The sequence below is a fragment of the Cervus elaphus genome, chromosome 4 (assembly GCF_910594005.1).
Source record: "Cervus elaphus chromosome 4, mCerEla1.1, whole genome shotgun sequence".
In the NCBI taxonomy this organism is placed as follows: domain Eukaryota; kingdom Metazoa; phylum Chordata; class Mammalia; order Artiodactyla; family Cervidae; genus Cervus; species Cervus elaphus.
This window is the reverse complement of record NC_057818.1, coordinates 46827535-46847296: the sequence shown is the minus strand read 5'-3', so window position 1 is coordinate 46847296 and position 19762 is coordinate 46827535. Positions and strand designations below refer to the sequence as shown.

General features: G+C 52.9%; 3 protein-coding genes across 6 annotated transcripts; 2 read left to right on the top strand and 1 right to left on the bottom strand.

Moving 5' to 3' along the window:
• Positions 1 to 166: 166 nt before the first annotated feature.
• ALKBH6 (alkB homolog 6) lies at positions 167 to 6022 on the top strand. 3 transcript variants are annotated; one of them, XM_043893820.1, is made up of 7 exons: positions 167 to 260; positions 1086 to 1168; positions 1484 to 1552; positions 3402 to 3462; positions 3835 to 3986; positions 4198 to 4314; positions 5585 to 6022. In XM_043893820.1, exons 1-7 carry the CDS (start codon positions 236 to 238, stop codon positions 5846 to 5848), a joined length of 771 nt encoding a protein of 256 aa, XP_043749755.1. In that variant the 5' UTR covers positions 167 to 235; the 3' UTR covers positions 5849 to 6022. The 3 variants fall into 3 exon arrangements, with proteins under 3 accessions (XP_043749755.1, XP_043749761.1, XP_043749767.1); XM_043893826.1 differs by lacking the exon at positions 167 to 260 and adding an exon at positions 278 to 519; XM_043893832.1 differs by lacking the exons at positions 167 to 260; positions 5585 to 6022 and having other exon boundaries at positions 1106 to 1168; positions 4236 to 4301.
• A 537-nt stretch (positions 6023 to 6559) lies between these two features.
• SYNE4 (spectrin repeat containing nuclear envelope family member 4) lies at positions 6560 to 11067 on the top strand. Of its 2 annotated transcripts, XM_043893612.1 has the most exons (9): positions 6560 to 6593; positions 6680 to 6817; positions 7214 to 7364; positions 8150 to 8293; positions 8490 to 8684; positions 8756 to 9004; positions 9956 to 10033; positions 10717 to 10775; positions 10867 to 11067. In XM_043893612.1, exons 2-9 carry the CDS (start codon positions 6690 to 6692, stop codon positions 11045 to 11047), a joined length of 1185 nt encoding a protein of 394 aa, XP_043749547.1. In that variant the 5' UTR covers positions 6560 to 6593; positions 6680 to 6689; the 3' UTR covers positions 11048 to 11067. The 2 variants fall into 2 exon arrangements, with proteins under 2 accessions (XP_043749547.1, XP_043749552.1); XM_043893617.1 differs by lacking the exon at positions 6560 to 6593 and having other exon boundaries at positions 6600 to 6817; positions 8490 to 8669.
• A 6545-nt stretch (positions 11068 to 17612) lies between these two features.
• Positions 17613 to 18730, bottom strand: SDHAF1 (succinate dehydrogenase complex assembly factor 1). The gene has a single exon (XM_043894056.1). It carries the CDS (start codon positions 18728 to 18730, stop codon positions 18254 to 18256), a length of 477 nt encoding a protein of 158 aa, XP_043749991.1. The 3' UTR covers positions 17613 to 18253.
• Between the last annotated feature and the right edge of the window lie 1032 nt (positions 18731 to 19762).

The following is a 19762-nucleotide window of genomic DNA, read 5'->3' as shown; positions in this document are numbered from 1 at the left end:
TCTGATTGGTCGGTCCAGACGAAGATCGGTCTCTGAAGGGTCCAGTGGCTCAAAGGCCAGGAGGCATAGCCTATCACCGAACTAGAATGAGGGGGCGGGGCGACACTCTGTGAGAGCGCCTATTGGGTGGAAGGCGGAGCCTTAGCGCCATTGAGAATTCCCATTGGTCTGAGGATGCCTGCGTCAGGCATGGGGGCGGAAGTAGCTGGGAAGGGAATTTGGATGTTGAATTTGGATGTTGGAGGGGTCACTGGTGGACGGTCAGTTTGCGGGGTGGCCGAGGGTGGAGATGGCGGTCCAAGAGAGCTAAGAGTGGGGACCCAGGGAAGCGCATATGAGAGTCTGAGGAAGCTCAGAATGTGGGGTTCTAGAAGACAGAGTCGGGGGATCCAGACGGTTCGGGGGTGAAAGGAGTCAGACTCAGGATCACAGGTCCAAGGGTGCTGGAGTGAAGGGGCGCTCCGGAAGAGAAATCTGAAGGGAGTCTAGAATAGGGGGATCCGAGGAGACTGAAAATGGGTATGTCTGAGGAGGCTTAGATTGGGGGCACAAGGGTGCTCAGAATGGAGCGTCTGAAAGGGCTTGAGGAAGGAGGAGGATCTATGAAGACCTTGAACACTGTTAGAGAGCCAGGATTGCAGTTTTTAGGCATGCAGTTTTTAGGCACAGCTGTGCTGTGCTGTGCTTAGTCAGGGCATGGCAATTTTTAGGATAAGGTCTCAAATCAAGGTGTTTAAAGGGACTCTGGTGTGTAGCTTTGGGGGATATGTGGTGGAGCTCTTGGGAAAGGTGGCGGATGGAGTCAGAGGCTGTTCTCTGTGGGAGCTTGAGAAAGCAAATGTGTAGTTTGATGGACCTTTGATGGATGGAGTTTGGGGGAGTATTCTGGGTGCTCACTGTGTCCGGGCAAGTGTGGGGGATGTGCACTGAGTGGCTTTTGAGATACTGAAGACAGGTTTTAGAAACTAAGAGAGTTTCCCTAGAGGTCTGAGCTGAGGCTGTGGCCCATGGTAAGAGCAGAAAGCTGGATCATAGTCTGAGGGCGGCAGGCTTGGTTACTTCAGCATGTTCTCCCCTCCCCACAGGTCTGACCGGGTACCTGGAGTTGCTGTCGATGGAGGATCAGGATGCCAGGGTCCCAGCCCTGGAACCATTCAGGGTGGAGCAGGTTGTCAGGACTGGGGGTGCAGAGGGTTAAGGTGGGGACTAGAGGGCGGGAGATAGAGTGGAGGTGGATAGGGAGGCTAACTCCTGGGCTTGTGGACTGGGACTGCCCCCTCCCTCTCCATTCTTCCCCTCAGGGTCCAGCCCTAGCCTCACCCCCACCTCCTCATCCCCCAAATAGTCATTGGTCCCTTGACTTAAGGCCCTGGCCTGTCTGGGGACATCCTGAGCTACGCTCCAGAGAAGGGGCTGCGCATGGGTACTAGCACTAGACTGCGGCTGAAAGGGCCACACCTTCAGGGGGATCTCTCTGTCCTAGGCACCACCTGTAATCTACTACATCCCTGACTTCATCTCCAAGGAAGAGGAGGAGTATTTGCTTCGACAGGTGACCTCAACACCCTTCTGGTCTGTTTTTCTCCTCTTCCCAGATCCCTCTCCAACCCCCAGCTCTCATGTGACAGCCCACAAGGCCACAGTGAAGATCCTGGCAGAAAGGAGAGTGCCACCCAGCACCCATCCCTCACCTTCCCTATTTCTTTCTCATCACCTGCTGGGGCCTGGCGAAAGAGCTTTTGCCAGGAAGCTTAGAGGAACCAAACTGATTTTTTTTTTTTTTTTTGCCAAATTATACATCTTGCAGGATCTCATTCCCCGACCAGGGACTGAACCTAGGTCACAGCAATAAAAGCGCTGAATCCTAACCACTAGACCACCAGGGAACTTCCCAAACTGATTCCTAGAAAGGTGATGGTTATTATGGAGTTTAGGCTGCCTGTGCTAAGACAACCCAATCCTACTACTGTTATAGGGAAAAGGAGGTTACAACACAGGTTGAAAGAGCCCAGTTCAGGCCCTTGAGATTTGGGGAATGAAGAATTTATAGTGTTCAGATTTCTGTGCTGAGATAGTTCAGGCCTCAGAATGTTAACAGTAAATGCTTCCCTCCACTGATAGCTCAGTATAGATCCAGAGCCTTGGGAACAAGTTTATCAAGCCCAGACCACATGTGTTAGATAGTATAATCTGTATTCTATTCTTAAGGTTTGCAGAAAGAAGAGTTTTTCAAAGTTCAGAATCCATGCACTGGGATAGCCCTTTGCAGCCCCAGAGCCCTGGTTATAGAGCCTGAACTTGCCCTGTGCAGTCTCAACTAACTCCTAGGAATGAGTTAGCTTGAGGGCTCAGACTCTCCTACTGAGACAACCCATCCCAGCCCCATTACCATGAAGGAAATAAGGAGATTTCTTAGGTTTATTTTTTTAAAGATGCTTTTTAATTAATTAATTAATTTTTGGCTGCTCTGGGTCTTCCTTGCTGTGCGCAAGCTTTCTCTAGTTGCGGCAAGTAGGGGCTACCCTCTGTCGTGGTGCAAGGGTTTCTTATTGAAGTGGCTCCTCTTGTTTTAGAGCACAGGCTGTAGGGTGTGTGGGCTCAGTAGTTGTGTACACAGGTTTAGGTGCCCTGTGGCATGTGGGATCTTCCCAAACCAGGGGTCGAACCCATGTCCCCTGCAGTGGCAGGTGTATTCTTAGCCACTGGACCACCAAGGAAGTCCAACTTTTAATTTTTTAGTATTTGTTTGGCTGTGCCGGGTCTTCGTTGTGGCATTAAGGATCTTCAAACTTTGTTGCGGCATGCGGGTTCTTAGTTGCAGCATGTGGGATATATTAATAGTTCCCTGACCAGGGATCAAACCCAGGCTCCCTGAATTGGGAGTGTGGAGTCAGCCACTGAACCATCCAGGAAGTCCCTTCTTAGACTTCTTTGAAACAACCCTTTCTAGACCCCTGGGGTCTTGGCCGTGGAGAATTTTCAAAGTATTCTCTTGACTGTACTGAATAACCCAGTTTAGCACCTTTTCTCCCCCAGGCAACAGGAACAAGGAGGTTCCAGAACTCAGACTGTCCTGAGATAGCCCAGGGATCAGAAAAGTAGAGTGCAGACTGTTTGCTGGGCTGAAAGAGCCCCATCCAGCCCAGAGCTCTGGGTAGATTCAGACCCTGATTGTGTACCCCTTCCTCAATCCTGGTAGACACAGGTCAGCTTTGAGGCCTGTGGTCTCCACAGGGGGAAAAGGCAAACAACAAAATCCTGGGAACACTGTCCCAGAGAATGATCCCACAGACACTGGGATGACCCATTTCCACCCCAGTTAAAAACCCCTTTGTTGGCCTGGGTGGGAGAATCAGAGAGGGTGGTCCTTGAAAAAGGACTGACCCCCTTCCATCTCCCAGGTCTTCAATGCCCCAAAGCCAAAGTGGACCCAGCTCTCTGGGAGGAAGTTACAGAACTGGGGTAAGTGTCCCTGACTGTGAGCATAGGTGATTTAGGGTTGTGGGCTGGGGTAGGCATGTCAGGTTGGATAGTCTCAGGACATTGAGGCCAAGGTGGGGGGGTCCCTGAGGGTTCAAGGGGTCCCAAGGGCCAGGAGGATTCTGAGGGGTCAGTAGAGGTCTTGAGGGATTAGAATTTCCCAATGGGTTGGGGAGTATCTCTAGGTTTTGGAGAAGCAGGAAAGCTTTGAAGAGTGGAGTGGGGATCTCCAAAGAGTTAGGGGTCCCTGAGGAGGTCAGAGTGCTACCAACCACTGGGATATTCCTAACAGGGGCTCCTTGGTGCCAGAACTCCTTGGTTGGGTGCCCTCAGTGCCCCATTACCCTCCCCCAGGTGGGCTCCCCCATCCCCGAGGGATGGTTCCTGAGCGACTGCCACCATGGCTCCAGCGCTACGTGGACAAAGTGTCTGACCTCAGCCTTTTTGGGGGTCTCCCAGCCAACCATGTCCTTGTAAACCAGTATCTGCCTGGGGAGGGCATCATGGTAACCACACTCTCACCCCGCCCCCCAGACCTCGGACCCACCACGGGGCAGGGCATCATGTTGACCCACGTCCACTCTCATTAAGCAGTTCACATAGCCCGACCAAGCATTTGCCTCCCTGTCCCCAGCTGGGGAGACCCCCTTTCACCCCGGAGGGTGGGAGGGGGGGTGTGGACTCCTGCCCCGTCCAGCCCTGGTACCCACTCCTCAGCCCCACGAAGATGGGCCACTGTACTACCCGACCGTCAGCACTATCAGTTTGGGCTCTCACACCGTGCTGGACCTCTACGAGCCTCGGCAGCCAGAAGACGATGATCCGACAGAGCAGGTGGGCCCTGAGATGCTGCCCCAGCCACTTGTGGGCACTCCGACCTCCCATATCCTCCAAGAGACCCCAGTTCCACCTGCCTATGAGGTAGCCCTGATACCCATCTACCTCTGCCCCTTCATGAAGGGCACCCACAGCCTCCCAGAGACCTGACCCATCTACCTGCAGGGTGCCCTAGAAATCATGATCTTCACAGATACCCCAATACCCCCACCTGTTGAGTGACTATCCTGACATCTTACAGATGTTCTGGCTCAGCATATTTAGAGGGAGAGCTCCAGTACTGCAGGCAGGGCTCCCCAGTTCTCCAACAGACACTGATACCCTGATAGCCCACACCATCCCCTCAGGGGTGTCTCTGACATCCTCCCAGACACCCTGACTCTCAGTGGCCAACTGCATAGGCACCCCAATACTGACCTCCTCCCTCCCACTCCAATAATGTGATGTGTCACGCAGGACACCTCCTTGGCACCTTGGCACCTCAACCCAGGACTCGCTGCTCAAGCCCCTTTCCTTCTGTGAGGGTTGCTCATGACAATTTCCCTGACCTCTTTCTCTGATGCGTGTCTGACGCCCCAGTGTTCACAGAAACTACCCTGGACACCCTGAGCACAGCTGCTCCTTAGGGTTCTCCCTTAAAAAAAACCCACCAACTTCTATTTATTTGGCCACACCACCTGCAATGTAGGACCTTAGCTCCCTGGCCAGGAATGGAACCTTCATCTCCTGCAGTGGAACCACAGTGTTAACCACGGGACCTCCAGGGAAGTCCAGAGGCTCCCTTTGTTAATCCTACATGGAGCCTGCCCCTCCCACTCTGCTGGGGTCCTCAAAGCATCCTGAGACCCCCCACATCTGCCTAGACCACACCTGCTCCTTTCTCCCTCACTTCCTGGCTTCAGCCAAGTCTTCAGCCCAGTTCCACCTAGCTTACTGGGACCACTGATCCCTCAGTCCCAGCTCCTTGCAGATTCCTTAGATACATAGACGCCCCCATCTGCAGCCTAGTTCCTACTCCTTCCCAAAAGACTGCCGACCACTCCCCCTTCCCTCCCCGGCGCCCCTCCCCTCCAGGCCCTGGCCCTGTCGCCCTTGGGATTTTCATTCCAAAGCCTCGATCCTTAAGAGCACACTTGCGCCTCAGCCTTTGCCCCTGGGACTCGCTGACCCTCGCCCCTGAACCCCCTGAACCCCCAAACCTGCTGATCTCTCGTCTGCCCCCGCCGCCGACTTCTGGGGACCCGCTAACCTTCAACCCTCCCCGCAGCCCCGGCCCCCACCCCGGCCGGCCACCTCGCTGCTGCTTGAACCGCGCAGCCTGCTGGTGCTCCGTGGCACCGCCTACACGCGCCTGCTCCACGGCATCGCGGCAGCCCGCGTAGACGCGCTCGACGCAGACTCCCTGCCGCCCAACGCCGCCGCCTGCCCCTCGGCGCAGCCGGGAGCCCGCCTGGTGCGCGGCACCCGCGTCTCGTTGACCATCCGCCGCGTCCCCCGCGTGCTGCGCGCTGGCCTCCTGCTCAGCAAGTGACCCCAGGACCCAGGACCCGCTCGGATTCCTGAGCTCGCTCCCGCTCTGGACTGCTACCGCCCTGTGACCTTGGATCTCTGGGGCAGAGGCGGCTCCTCTCGGGTTATTTTCCAGTACCTGCGTGGAAACCGCAGGAAAAGGCCCCATTCCAAATAAACCAACAACAAAGTCTTACTCTGGTTTTGGACATTTGGAGGTGGGGCGGGGGGCAGATGTTTGGGTTCCTGAGGGACGCTGTGTCTGCGACCTTGGATGGATGGTGTGGGCTCCCAGGGGGGCTTCCCAGGTGGCTCTGTGATAAAGAGTCCGCCTGCTAATGCAGGAGACACAGGTTCAATCCCTGAGTGGGGAAGATCCCTTGAAGTAGGAAATGGCAACCCACTCCAGTATTCTTGCCTGGGAAATCCCATGGACAGAGGATCCTGGCAGGCCACAGTTCATGGGGTTGGCAAAGACTCCCACACCACTCAATATGCATGCACATGCAGACATGGGTTCCCAGGGTGAGAGGTCTGGGTCTCAGAGTGGCTCAAAACTTGGAGCTCTTGAGCGGGCAGGGTCATATCTGGAAACCCCTTAGTTGGGTGGGGTGAGCTTGAGAGTCAGCTACTGGTATGCCAGGGAGGAAGGAGTTAAGTGGAGCTAGGGTCACCTGAGCTGGGCATCAAATTACCTGGGTCCAGGTTCCACCTGGAAGGAGGTGGAGCTGAACCTGCCCCTGGGCTTCTGGCTGCCTCAGGCCTGGGTGAGTCCTACTGAGGAAGTCTTCTAGGAGACGGGGGCTAGGAAAAGGGCTCCTGCTGGGGGTCCTTACTGACTCTCTGTCCCCAGGCTCCCAAATATGGCCCGGCCCCCACCTCTGGGCCCTAGATCTCCCTCAGAGCCCTTTAGTCACCCCCCCGGAGCCCCTAGGGAACTGGACGCTACTGGAGACGCAATTTGCATTGCATCTGGAGAGGAGAGCATCAGGTAGGGGCTGGGGCTTTAGAAACTGGGGTCCAAAGTGGCAGGGGCATTAGCAGGGGCCCTTGAAGGGTAGGAGGTATTGTGGCTAAGACCCCCTGGGGACATGGGAGAGGTAACCCGGGACACGGGTGGGGTAGAGTGAATAATGCGCACCTAGACTCACCTGCTGGCTCAGATGGTAAAGCGTCTGCCTGCTTTACTGGAGACCCAGTTTCGATCCCTGGGTTGGGAAGATCCCCTGGAGAAGGAAATGGCAACACACTCCAGTACCCTTGCCTGGAAAATCCCTTGGACAGAGGAGCCTGGTAGGCTACGGTCCATGGGGTTGCAAGGAGTCGGACACGACTTCACTTTCACTTAGACTCACCCAGGGGCCTGTCACTGTCCTCTACCTCCCAGGTCAGAACAGGCCAAGAAGCTGGGGCAGGACTCCTTGGACCCTCCAGAGCAGTTCCGGGGTGGGCCGAGGGGCCCAGAGCCTGTTGCTGACCTCCCCAGGTTGCCAGCGCCCTCTTCTCTTGAGGAGTCAGCTGGAGCCAAACACCTAGAGGTGAGCTGAGGTGACCTGGGCCCCTGGGCCAGCCCCCACCTCCTGTCTGTCTCCCAGAGTCTGGCCTCCACACCAGGGATGAGGCGATGATTCCGGAAAAGTGTTGGCCAACTGTGTGGGGGTGGGATGCTCTAGACAATGATTCTTGACCTGTTTACTACTTCATATTTTATAAACTGAGAGAGAATTATATGTTAATATTTTATTTACTTATTTATGGCTGTGCTGGGTCTTCATTGTTGCATGTGGGCTATCTTTAGTTGTGGAGAGTTGTTATTATTGTTCAGTTGCTCCAATGTGTCTGACTCTGTAGTGGGGATGCTTTCTAGATGTGGTGCATGGGCTCAGTAGTTGAGGTGTGGTGCGGGCTTAGTTGCCACACAGCATGTCTTTGGACCAGGGATCGAACTCATGTCCCCTGCATTGGCAGGTGGGTTCCTAACCACTGGACCACCAGGGAAGTCCAAGAATTATCTCATCACTGGCCCTGGTGTAGCCCCATTCCCTGTGGGAGTAATTCGGTTCCATTACCCCTGCCTCTTCAAGACCCCCAGGCCCTATATGGACAAGTTTCTAGAAGCCTTGAAAACCTGGAGAATTTGAACTAGAGGTTCTCCGGCCTGACTCCACTGGGAAGTTTCTCTAGGTTGGAGTGGCCTTGGGGCACACCCACAGATGGACTCTGCTGCAGAGAAGCATCCAGAAGGCAGAAGCCTGGGTGCAATGGGAGTGGGGGCAAGGTCCCAGTTGGCTCACCAGCCCTGACTCAGCCCTGTGTTCCCCAGCACCCCATCTCTGGCCGGGAGGTATTGGAGGCTGAGCAGGACAGTCTGCATCTTTGTCTTCTGGGGCTGAGCCTCTGGCTGCAGGACTTGGAGCGAGGCCTGGGGCCCTGCGTGTCAGCCCAGAGCAGGATGGTCCAGCTGCAGGTGGGTAAGGGCCTCAGGATGGGGACCAGCTTCCCCTGGAAATGGATCTCTTCCATGTTCCCCATGTCTGGATGGGAAGAGGGTGGGGGTAGTAACTCCAGTCCTAGGTCTCTGGTTTTCTGGTGCCTCTGTGTATGTGTGTGTGTGTAGGCGGTGGGGTGGGCTGTATTGATGATGTTCAACTGTGTGTACCCAGGCGCTACAGGCAGACCTACGTGGGGCAGCTGAGTGTTTAGATGCACTGCTGGTATTCGGTGAGGGGCTGGCGCAGCGCAGTGAGCCTCAGGCCCGGGCAGCCCTGGAGCAGGTCCTGAGGGCCTTCAGAGCCCACCAAAACAGCATCTTCCAGCATCTGTGGCGGCTGCAGGCCCAGCTGGTCAGCACCAGCCTGGTATGGCCCACCCTGGCGGTCCCTGGTGCGGGTGCCAGTCTCAACCCTCATGACCTCTGTCCTCTGAGCAGGTGTTGGAGGAGGCCAGCACACTGGAACAGGACTTGGAGGTCGAGGGGGACTCAGATGGGCCGGGCCCTGGTGGGGTCTGGGGGCCCTGGGCACCCAGTAGCCTCCCCACACCAGCAGAGTTGGAATGGGACCCGGCGGGGGACGTTGGGGACCTTGAGCCTTTGGGGCGAAGGACAGCCTGGATGCCAGGGGCTCCGTGTGAGCTGTGTGGCCACAGGGGCCCCCAGAGCAGAGGACAAAGTCTGGAGGTGAGAGCAGGTGGGGTGACCTCCTCCCCCAAAGCAACCATGGGACCCTCTGTGTGTCTCCTCACAGGGTCCTTGCCTTTCGAGAAGGCCTTCGAACCTCTGGCTCTGTCTTTCTCAGTGTCTCTTTCTCTTTTGGTGTCTTGGTGTTCTCCTTCCGGGTCTCTCTGTTGTATCTACATTCCCTCATTTCCTCTCACTCTCCCCCTCACTCACCCCACCGCAACCACACTACCCTCCTGGCTCTTCAGACATTTCAAATACACTCCCATCTCCAAACCCCCAGCTCACCTCCTCCTTCACTCCAGTCTCTCCTCAAATATCACCCCAGAGAGACCTGACTCAGAACATTATCACTCCTTATCCTCTTACTTGGGCTTCCCTGGTGGCTCAGCTGGTAAAGAATCTGCCTACATTGTGGGAGACCTGGGTTTGATCCCTGGGTTGGAAGATTCCCTGGAGAAGGGAGTGGCTACCCACTCCAGTATTCTAGTATTCTGGCCTGGAGAATTCCATAGACTGTGTAGTCCATGGGGTCACAAAGAGTCGGACACGACTGAGCGAAAAGTTAGCACCTAACAGTACTTACCACATCTTGACTTATATATTTATTAAATTACAATCTCTCTCTCTCTCCTGCTAGAATATAAACTCCATGTATGCCAGCATTTTGCCTGCTTCTATGCCCACTGTGTCCTCAACTCCTAGAACAGTACCTGGAGTGTAACAGACTCTCATTAAATATTTGTTGAGTGAATGAATAAATAATGTCTCTCTTCTCGGGTTTTTTGTTGTTGCTGTTATGGGGCTCTGGTCCTCTCTTCATCTCTCCCTGAGATCTCGCTCTTCCCCCAGAATCTCATCTATATGACACCATACTGCCATCGTGGCCCTTCCTCAACTTTGTGTCTGTCATTGATTCTCCAAGGACCCCACACCTCTCTCTCCCCACAGGACACGCTCATGTCGGGCGTCAGCCACCGGAAACACATAGCAGGTCACCAAAGACAACCCCTGCTCCAGAAGTCTCGAGTGAGTTGGTCCTCAGCCAGGTGTATCACTCAGGAATCTCGATAGCAAGTGACAGCAACCCAACCCTGACTGAATTACACAAAAAACGGGGATGCTGGGTTGTTGTTTTTCTCCCCCGCTTAACTGACAAGTCCAGGCGCTGTTGAATTTCAGACCTCAAATACTGCCAGGGCACAGTCCCTCCTTGTCTTGGGCTCTACTTCACGGTGGATTTCTTCTCAGCAACACGGCTGCCCCAGCAGCTACACATTCACTTCCCACTGGCTCACTCACCCCAGGAGAGAATGCTCCGGACTTAACGGCAGCAAAAGTTCTAGGTCAGACTTCCGCTTCGCCACCAATCACAGTAGCCAAGCTGACGGAGGGCTCTGATTGGCCAGATCTGGTCACATGCCTAGTCATGGCAGTAGAACTGTGAATTCAGAAAAGTGGGGAGTTATGATACCTTCCTCTCCAAGTTGAACCACCGTTAACAGGAAAAGGGGGACTGCATGGAGGGCAGGCACAGACAGACCTCCACTACATTTGGAGCTATTCCAAGTCCCCATGGGGGCTTGAGGATGGAAGGGGTGCTAGGAAAGGAGGAGAAATAAGCCCAGTTCTGCCTGTCCATGGTAGTAAGGTAAAGAGCACATTAAATGTCACATTCACCCATTCTGCTGCTGGCGGCTCTCTACGTTTAGGACAGGATGAGGCAAGCATCTTCCAGTCTCCAAGATGTGATGCTGGAGGCGGACCCTGGGTAAGACGTCTGGGAGAGGAATCCGGGGGTTGGGGAACAGGGCTCATGGTGGCACCCACTGGTACATTGAACACTGTATTTCCCTTCACAGAGTGCCCACTCCTGCATCCAGGCGACCTCTGACCTTCTTCCATCTCCTCCTCCTCTTCCTTTTCCTGGTGGGTATCACATTGTTCCTGCCCACGTCAAGGGGTTCCTGCTGCTCTCCTGCCCAACTGATCAGGACACCTTACCTGGAACTCAGCTATGTCAATGGTCCCCCTCCAATGTGAGAATGCAGTCCAGACATATGTAATAAATAGTCACTGTTAAAGGACATGTCTTAGTCTGTTTGGGCTGCTGTAACCGAATAACATAGACTGAGTGGCTTAGAAACAAAAGTTGGTTTCTCACAGTTCTGGGTGCTGAAAAGTCCAAGATCAAGGTGCTGATAGATTGTCTAATGAGGATCCAGTTCCTGGTTCATCGATAGCCATCTTCTTCCTGTGTCCTCACATCAAAGAAGGGCCAGGGAACTCTCTGAGGTCTCTCTCTCTCTTTTTTTGTTTTTGGCCATGTGGCATGTGGGATCTTAGTTCCCTGACCAGGGATCGAACTCACACCCCCTGCATTGGAAGCATGGAGTCAATCATTGGACCACTAGGGAAGTCCCTCTTTAGGGTCTCTTAGAAGGGCACTAATCCCTTTCATGAGACCTTCACCCTCATGACCTGATCAGCTCCTAAAGGCCCCACACCTCCTCACATTGAGGGTTATGAGTGTTGAGGGGACACAAACCTTCATTCTATAGCAGGATGTGTGAGGACACTGGATGCTTGAATATTGACAATCTTTGTATGACCCTGGTACCTCTAGATAACCCCCTCCACAGAGCCCTTTGCCTTGAGCACAGAATATAGAACTGAATCAGCCCATCTTGGGCTGGGTTCCCCCAGACCATCAGACAAAGATTCAAGCACAGGTAGTTTTTTGTTTTTTAAAACATGGTGTGTGTGTGTGTGTATATATATATATAATATATATATATATTATATATATAATGTATTTTTATTTAATTATTATTTATTTGTCTGTGCTGGGTCTTAGTTGCAGCATGAGGGATCTTTAGTTGTGTCATTTGAACTCTTAGTTGTGGCATGTGGGATCTAGTTCCCTGACCAGGGATCAAACCTGGGCCCCCTGCATTGGGAGAGCAGAGTCTTAGCTACTTGACCACAAGGGAAGTCCCTCAAGCACAGGTAGTTTTTTTGATGGGGTGATCCTAGGCAAATTGACAGGGGAGTGGGAAGTGAGCCAGGGAAGGGAGTCAATGAGCTGGTTGCTTCTCTGGGCATTGGCGTGCCATCCCCCTAGGGACCTCTGGGAGATTGTGGGACACACTAGAGGTGAAGGACTTGTGGCAATGTACCAGCTCTCATCTCTCATTGACTCAGGATTAATCCTGGAGATGTTAACTCCCCAGCACTTCCAGCCTCTCCTGCCTGTAAAGACCCTCAGGCATCAATGTATGACAAAATCCACTGAAATGTTGTGAAGTAATTAGCCTCCAACTAATTAAAAAAAAGAAAAAAAGACCCTCAGGCAAAGAGGCACAGGTGCTTTCCACAGGCTACTAGGGGGTGCAGGTGTACAGGAGGGGTAGAGGGATGTTGGTGGGTTGCTGACAGCACTTGCTTTAGCCCCTGATCTGCATTCATCCAGGTGCTGTGTTCAAACACTCTACACGGTGGGCTCCCAGGCTGGCCATCACTGACTGGACTGTGAAAGCCTTCTCCCAGGTCACCAAGCTGAACTGCCGGGGCTCAGTCCTGGAGTCCAGTCCCCAGCCTCAGGTGTCTAAGCTTATCCTCTCCCAGAGCTTAAAGTATCAGGACAAGAGGTGGAGCAGAACCAGACTCAAGAACAAGAGGCAGGAGCCCCATGCTAGTCTCCTGGATGCGCACTTAAGACAGACACCTCCTTTAATTCTCACAACCACCCAATGATGTGTCCCTGCTTAACAGAAATGGGAAACTGAGGCTCTAGAGGGGAAGCCACTAGCCTGAGGCCACACATGAAGCAAGTGAGTGAAACCCAGTCTCCATTGATTTAAGGCTAAGATAGTGAGCACCCTATGCAGGAGGCCCAGGTTCCTCTCCTGGTTAGGGAACTAGATCCCACAGGCCGAAACTAAGAGTTTGAATGTTGTAACTAAAGATCCCACATGCTGCAATGCAGACTGAAGCTACCATGTGCTGAAACTAAGAGTCGGAGCGCTACAACTAAAAAAATAAAAAGTGCCCGCATGATGCAACTAAAGATTCTGCATGCCACAACTACGACCCGGCGCAGCCAAATAAATAAATAGTTAAAGCAAACAAAAACAACAGTAATTTCTTTTTTAAAAATTGGGAATTAATAATTAATTAATAATTATTTTATAATTTTAATATATAATTTTAATTTTATAATTTATAATATTAATTAATAAATAATTAATTAAGTAGGTAACTCAAAAAGTTCAGGACTGCAAGCACGCTGGATCCAGGGGCTCAGTTCTTTCCTGTTCTGGCTTCAGTCTTATCCAAATGGTGGGGAGTGCCCCTCGAAACCGCCAAGCCTACATCCCACCAATTTAGCAGTCAATAGAGAGGTGTGTGTGTGCTTAGTCGCTTCAGTCCATGGGATTCTCCAGGCAAGAATACTGGAATGTGTTTGCGTCCTGCCCTCCAGGGAATCTTCCCAACCCAGGGATCGAACCCAAGTCTCTTATGTCTCCTGCATTGGTAGGCGGGTCCTTTACCACTAGCACCACCTGGGAAGCCCAATAGAAGAGTTGCAGTGAAGTGAAAGTCTCTTAGTTGTGTCCGACTCTTTGTGACCCCATGGACTGTAGCCCACCAGGCTCCTCTGTCCATGGAATTCTCTAGGCAAGAATACCGGAATGGGTAGCCATTCCCTTCTCCAGGGGATCTTCCCAACCCAGGGATCAAACCCAGGACTCCTGCATTGCTGGCAGATTCTTCACTGTCTAAGTCCTGAAGCCAGCTCCTCTGGTTAGTGCCACATGCTTCACTGGGGGCTGTAGTCAGCCTTGCTCATACTAAAATGGGTAGAGGGGAGTAGTTCTCAAAAAAAAAAAATCAGGGAGCTGTTACCAGAAGGGGGAATGGACCCTGGGGGATGGAGGGCAGGAAGCAGCAGATCCTCAGAGTAATTCCACATTCAGGGAGAAGTCTGTGCAAACCTGGGTCTGTTATCTTTCAACTGCCAGACCAGGTCCTGTCCCCAGCTGAGGAGGAGGCATGGTATCCTTGGGGTCACTAGCAAACTGGATGGATGTGCAGAGTCTTGGCAGCATTGTCCCAACCGATTGAGTAATGGAACAAATCCATGTCATTCACTCAGTCATTTACTACTCACTGAGTGTCTGCTATGAACCAGGTCAAAGAGCAGGATTATGACCGTGAACAAGACAGGCTAAAATCCTGGTCCCTGTGGAGCTGACATTCTAAGGAGAGAGAGAGACGAACGGGATTGGTGGGATCTTGCAGGTGACCTGTGGCTCCTCGTCCAGTATGATGAGTTTCCCAGAATTCCCCAGGGCCCCCTGGACCACCTCATGCACCTGGTCGCCCTTTTGGGAGAGTGGAGCTTGTGACCCAAGACAAGAACATATTCTAGTGACCTGTCACTCCGACAGGGTGGAGATCAGAACCTGTGAGGGAGAGCAGATGGTACTATTTTGAAGGTCAGGAATTTAAATTGATTGCTAAATCTGTGAGAAAGTTATGTATGAGAGATCTATCCAAGTCTCAGAAAATACAGGCTTTGCTTTTCTCAAATCTCTTGTAAAAATGTACCCTGTGTGTGAAGATACCTGGTGTCCAAAGACAAATGACCAGTAAGACACTGATATTGTCATTATATATATGACATTGTCTTTTTGGTAACTTTTTGTTTTGTTTCAAATTCCTGAAAAGCTTTAAGACTAGTAACAAGAAACTCTCACATACCCTTTATCCACGTTCATCAGCTGTTAACATTTAACCCCATGGGCTTCACCATTCACACTCTCAGTAATATATCTATGCACATATTTTGGAACCATTTGAGAGTAAGTTGTAGACATGATGCTCTTTACTCCTAAATACTTCAGTGTATAGTTTTTAATGTCATAGACACTGTCTTACACAATTAGAGTACAGTTACTGGATTCAGGAAATTTCAACACTCAGTTCCATTTTATTATTAACCCACAATGCATATTCCAAATTATTCTAACCCCCTAAGTCCTTTATAGCAATTTTCTTATATCAGGAGATTCTTTGACAGGTTGAGATGCAGTAACCCTGTCCCTGAGAAGAGAGAAAACAGCAGCAGACATAGACAGGACCATTGGGGGTGCTTTAACATCAGTACATTCTGAGATAAGGGCTTGAGTGAGGTGGTATATTTGTGATGTGATCCCAGGAGGCAGGAGGCAGGGAATGAGGAGAGACAGAATGAACAGGGCAGAGGCAAAACAGATGCTTATGGTGCGGGAGCCACTGTGAGTACCTGGGGCTCAGTCCCACCAGACAACAGGCAACTGGGGCACTTAGCCAGTGACTGCTGTCCCCCACAGGCTGCAGTTTGCTCCTGAGGGCATTAACCCACCTCTCAGAATTCCTAGAAAGCCCTCAAGCAGAAGAGCAGAGATGCAGGGGCTCAGAGCAGGAAGCTGGCAGTCTCTTGGGAGCCCTCCTCTGCAGCTACAGGTGAACTCAAGTAGACAGGAGGGTTATGGGGTTGGGACATCACTCTCTGCTGCCGCAGGTATTTAATTCACTGTATCATAATGGTGACTGCACCATGAAATTAAAAGATGCTTGCTCCTTGGAAGAAATGCTATGACCAACCTGACCGTGTTTTCAAAAGCAGAGACATCACTTTGCCGACAAAGGTCTATATAGTCAAAGCTATGGTTTTTCCAGTAGTCACGTGAGAGTTTGGACTATAAAAAAGGCTGAGTGCCAAAGAATGGATGTTTTCAAAGTGTGATGTTGGAGAAGACTCTTGAGAGTCTCTTGGACAGCAAGGAGATCAAACCAGTCAATCCTAAAGAAAATCAATCCTGAATATTCATTGGAAGGACAGATGCTAATGCTCCAATACTTTGGCCACCTGACGCAAAGACCCTGATGCTGGGAAAGACTGAAGGCAGGAGGAAAAAGGGACGACAGAGGATGAGATGGTTGGATGGCATCACCAACACAATGGAGATGAGTTTGAGCAAACTCAGGGAGATGGTAAAGGACAGGGAAGCCTGGTGTGCTGCAGTTCATGGGGTTGCAAAGAGTCAGACACAACTTAGCGACTGAACAAAAACATACCATAACAGCTGCATGAGGGAGACACTATTGTAGTTAGTGTGCCCATTTGGTAGATAAGCGTGTTGAGGCACAAGGAGGTTAAATCACTTGCCTCTGATCACGTAATCAGTAAGTGTTAGAACTGCGATTCAAACCTAAGCATCCAGTTCCAGGGTCCAAGCTCTTACTCACCCCACATTCACCCTGTAACTCCCTTCTGACCAGGACACCCAGCCCCAGTGAGAACTCGATCACTGCCTGTGACCCTGCCAGAAGCTCCCATCCTGGAACTTATTAGGGCTCAAGCTCTTGGAGCCAGGAATGAGCAGGAGGAAGAGGAGGGAGATGCAGCTGGAGCCCTAATGTGGGCTGGATGGGTAGGACTTAACACCACTAGCCACTTTCAAGATTTCGATTTATACTATGAAATGCAGCCAGGCCAGGATTAATAGCAACACCCTGGTGGAAGAAACTGAGGCGGACAGATGAACATGGACATGGAGGCTGAGTACCAACCAGAGACAAAGCTGAAGTAGAAGCCACTTGCATGAACCGCACAGCCTGTGCTCTGGGGCTCTCCAGGCCCCAGCATTTCTCCCCTTCACCCTCTCCAGGCCTTTACCCACATGGTCCCCCTGCTTAGAAGCCTATCCCTATATCCTGGCAAACACCTCGTAATTCTTCAGATTTCAACCTCATTTTATAACTATTTGAGTATCTGCCTCCCGCACTGGGATTGGGGCAGAGACTGTTTTTCTTTGGTCCATCCTACCTTTGGGGCTTCCCAGGTGGTGCAGGGGTAAAGAATCTGCCTGCCAATGCGGGAGACCCTGGGTTGAGAAGATCCCCTGGAGTAGGAAATAGCAATCCACTCCAGTATTCCTGCCTGGAAAAAATTCTATGGACAGAGGAGCCTCGCAGGCTACAGTCCATGGGGTTACAGTCAGACACGACTGAGCAGCAGGCATGCCATGGCATCCTACCTTTGATCTGAGCGCTGAGTTCCTTTCCTGAGGTCCTCCTCAACTGCTTTCTACTTATTTAATGGGTGCAAATACAGCTGAGGGCTACAAAATGCAACACCTCAGGGAATGTCTAGGGCATGTCCCTGTGGAGACATGGGAAGAGGTATGTCTGTGGCCTAGGGGTGCATCTCTCCTTTCCTACCCCTAGGCCTTGCTAACAACAATTCCAGCTTGTAGCTGAGGCTGGACTCCTTAGCCAGAGGTTTGAGGGTCCCACTACTACCGCAAGGGTTACCAGCCAGGCCCCCTCAGCTCCACCATTCCTCTTCCGCCTCACTACCTTCCATTAAGGGGTCAACAGGGGCTTCCTTGGGGGTCAAACCAGGGTGGGTTCCCTCCATGGATTTGCCCAGGAGAAAGAACTATGCTGCTCCAACTAATCTGCCATTCTAGAGGGTTCCCCACACCCATCCCTTGCCAGAGGGTCACTTCTTGATAACCCTCAAAATCCCCAAACACATCAAATCTTTACCACCACCAACAGGTAAGTAAGCACACCCCATTTTATTGCCTTTTTGTCCAACAGTCCTGAGCAGGGTAAGGGGCAGGAATCGGGGAGGCGGGAGGTTTCCCCCTCAGAACCATCATGTAGAGGGCTTGAGGGGGTCTTTAACTGATTAGCGGGGGTGAGAGGCTCCTTACCCCCTTCCTCACCAATCCCAGTTGGTCTCAATGGAGGAAAGATTTTTCTGAGGGGGTTTCCAGGCTTCTCACCGTCCATCAGGGCATCATCCCAAACTCCTCAACGAAAAAGTCTGCTCTTCTCAGAGTTAAATACAGGAGAGGGGAGTCTCTGAGGAGTCAGCAGTGGTATTTCTCAGGGTTCTAGACAAGAGCGTCTCAGTCTCTTTCTGTCCAACAGCGGGGTGTCTTGGCTCCCCAGGCCTTAGGGTAAGTAGCTCTCAGTTTGACAGTCCGCCCCAAGCCTCACTGGTTAAGTTTGACCCGGTACCATACAGCAAGTAAAGCCGGGCATTTCTCGCCATCGAACCCCACGTCCCAGGAGGGCTCTTCATCTCCCTCAATCTGTCCATCCAGCTTCTCAAGACCTCTCAGTTTCCATCCGGGGGCTCCCCGGTCCGCCAGTCCCCCTGAGCCATTTGCCGAGCCCTTCAGCCGGTCACCGTCCATCCAGCGGGGTCTTTTGTGTCCTCACGCTGTCTAGCGGTCTCCTCGGGTCGTCACCTTCATCAGACAGGGTCCCTGGGGCCCCCGCGCCGGTGGACTCCTCGGTCGGGCCCCGCGTACGCACGAAGGCACCCAGGGCCGTGGCGTGGCCCGAGCGTAGCATCTGGAGCTGGCGCCGACCGCGGCGGTACAGGTACTCGATGCGCAGTACGTCGGAGCGTGGCAGGCAAGCGTGCTGCCGGAACTCGGCCCGCACTCGTGCCTCGGCGCCCGGCTTCCCGCGCCCGGCGCGCAACAGCTCGCGGTACAGGCTCAGAACTTGCCTCTGCAACCGGCTGTGCCGGCTCATGGTAGTAGCTGGGGCGCGGGGCACAGAACCGCGCGCCAGCACAGTCTGGAGAAGCGGTGAAACACCGCCACAGGCACTTCCGCCTCCCGTTCCCAGTTTTGCGGCGCCGTCGCGCCTCATAGGTTGTCGCTGCTGCTACGTCACAATGTTGTGAGTAAGGGGCGGAGCTAATGGTTCACTGGCCCGGCCCACTGGACATCAGTGTCCTTGAGAGGACGCTTGAGGACCTGGAGGAGGAGGACGCTAGACGCTGAGACCCTTAGGTTTGGGGTCGGAAGAGACCAGGGGATCCTAGGTCCTGCGAGTGGAGAGAGCTAGAGGGTAGGGTCCTTGTGTTCCCCGGGGCGCTGGGGGCACTGGGAGAGGGAAGACGGACACACACGTGGGTTTATCCTCATTTATTAAAGCAACCCTGGGAAGCTCCGTGCGTCCCCACTCCCAGAGCAAGTGTACATCGAGGGTCCCAACCCTTGGGGACGAGAATACGCGGTAAAGTGTTGGGTCACAGCCGGTAGAACCAGTCTCTCGGTGCTGGGAATATGCCGTGCGCTATAAGCCCCCAAACGCAGCCTGTTTGGGCCGGCAGCGCTCTCTGCCGTTGAGAGTCGGATCTGCGGGTAGGAGAGGGAGGGGCCTCCCTAGCTGATGAAGCCGAGTCCAGCCCACACGGAACTCTTCGACTATGTTGGCACTTCGCAGACCTCAGGAAGTATCAGGTAGTCAGCCGCAACTCCGTTATAGTTCCCGCAGGCTATCCGGAGGCGTCCCCGTAGCGCTGGGAGGCCCGCAAGGCCACGACCTGCTCAGCACCCTACCAGCACCTACCAGCATGCGGAGTGTGGGGGACCGGGAAACGATAACCCTGGATCCCTCCGCCCAGAGTGCGACCACCGCCCCGCACATCTGGGCATGCATTCTTCCGCAAGAGGCTAGGCAGGTCAGGGGCTGGGAAGAGGGCCTAAGTTTGGGAGTCTATCAGTTCAGTTCAATTCAGTTGCTCAGTCGTCTCCGACTCTTTGCCACCCCATGGACTGCAGCACACCAGGCTTCCCTGTCCATCACCAACTCCAGGAGCTTGCTCAAACTCCTGTCCATCGAGTAGATGATGCCATCCAGCCATCTCATTCTCTGTCCTCCCCGTCTCCTCCTGCC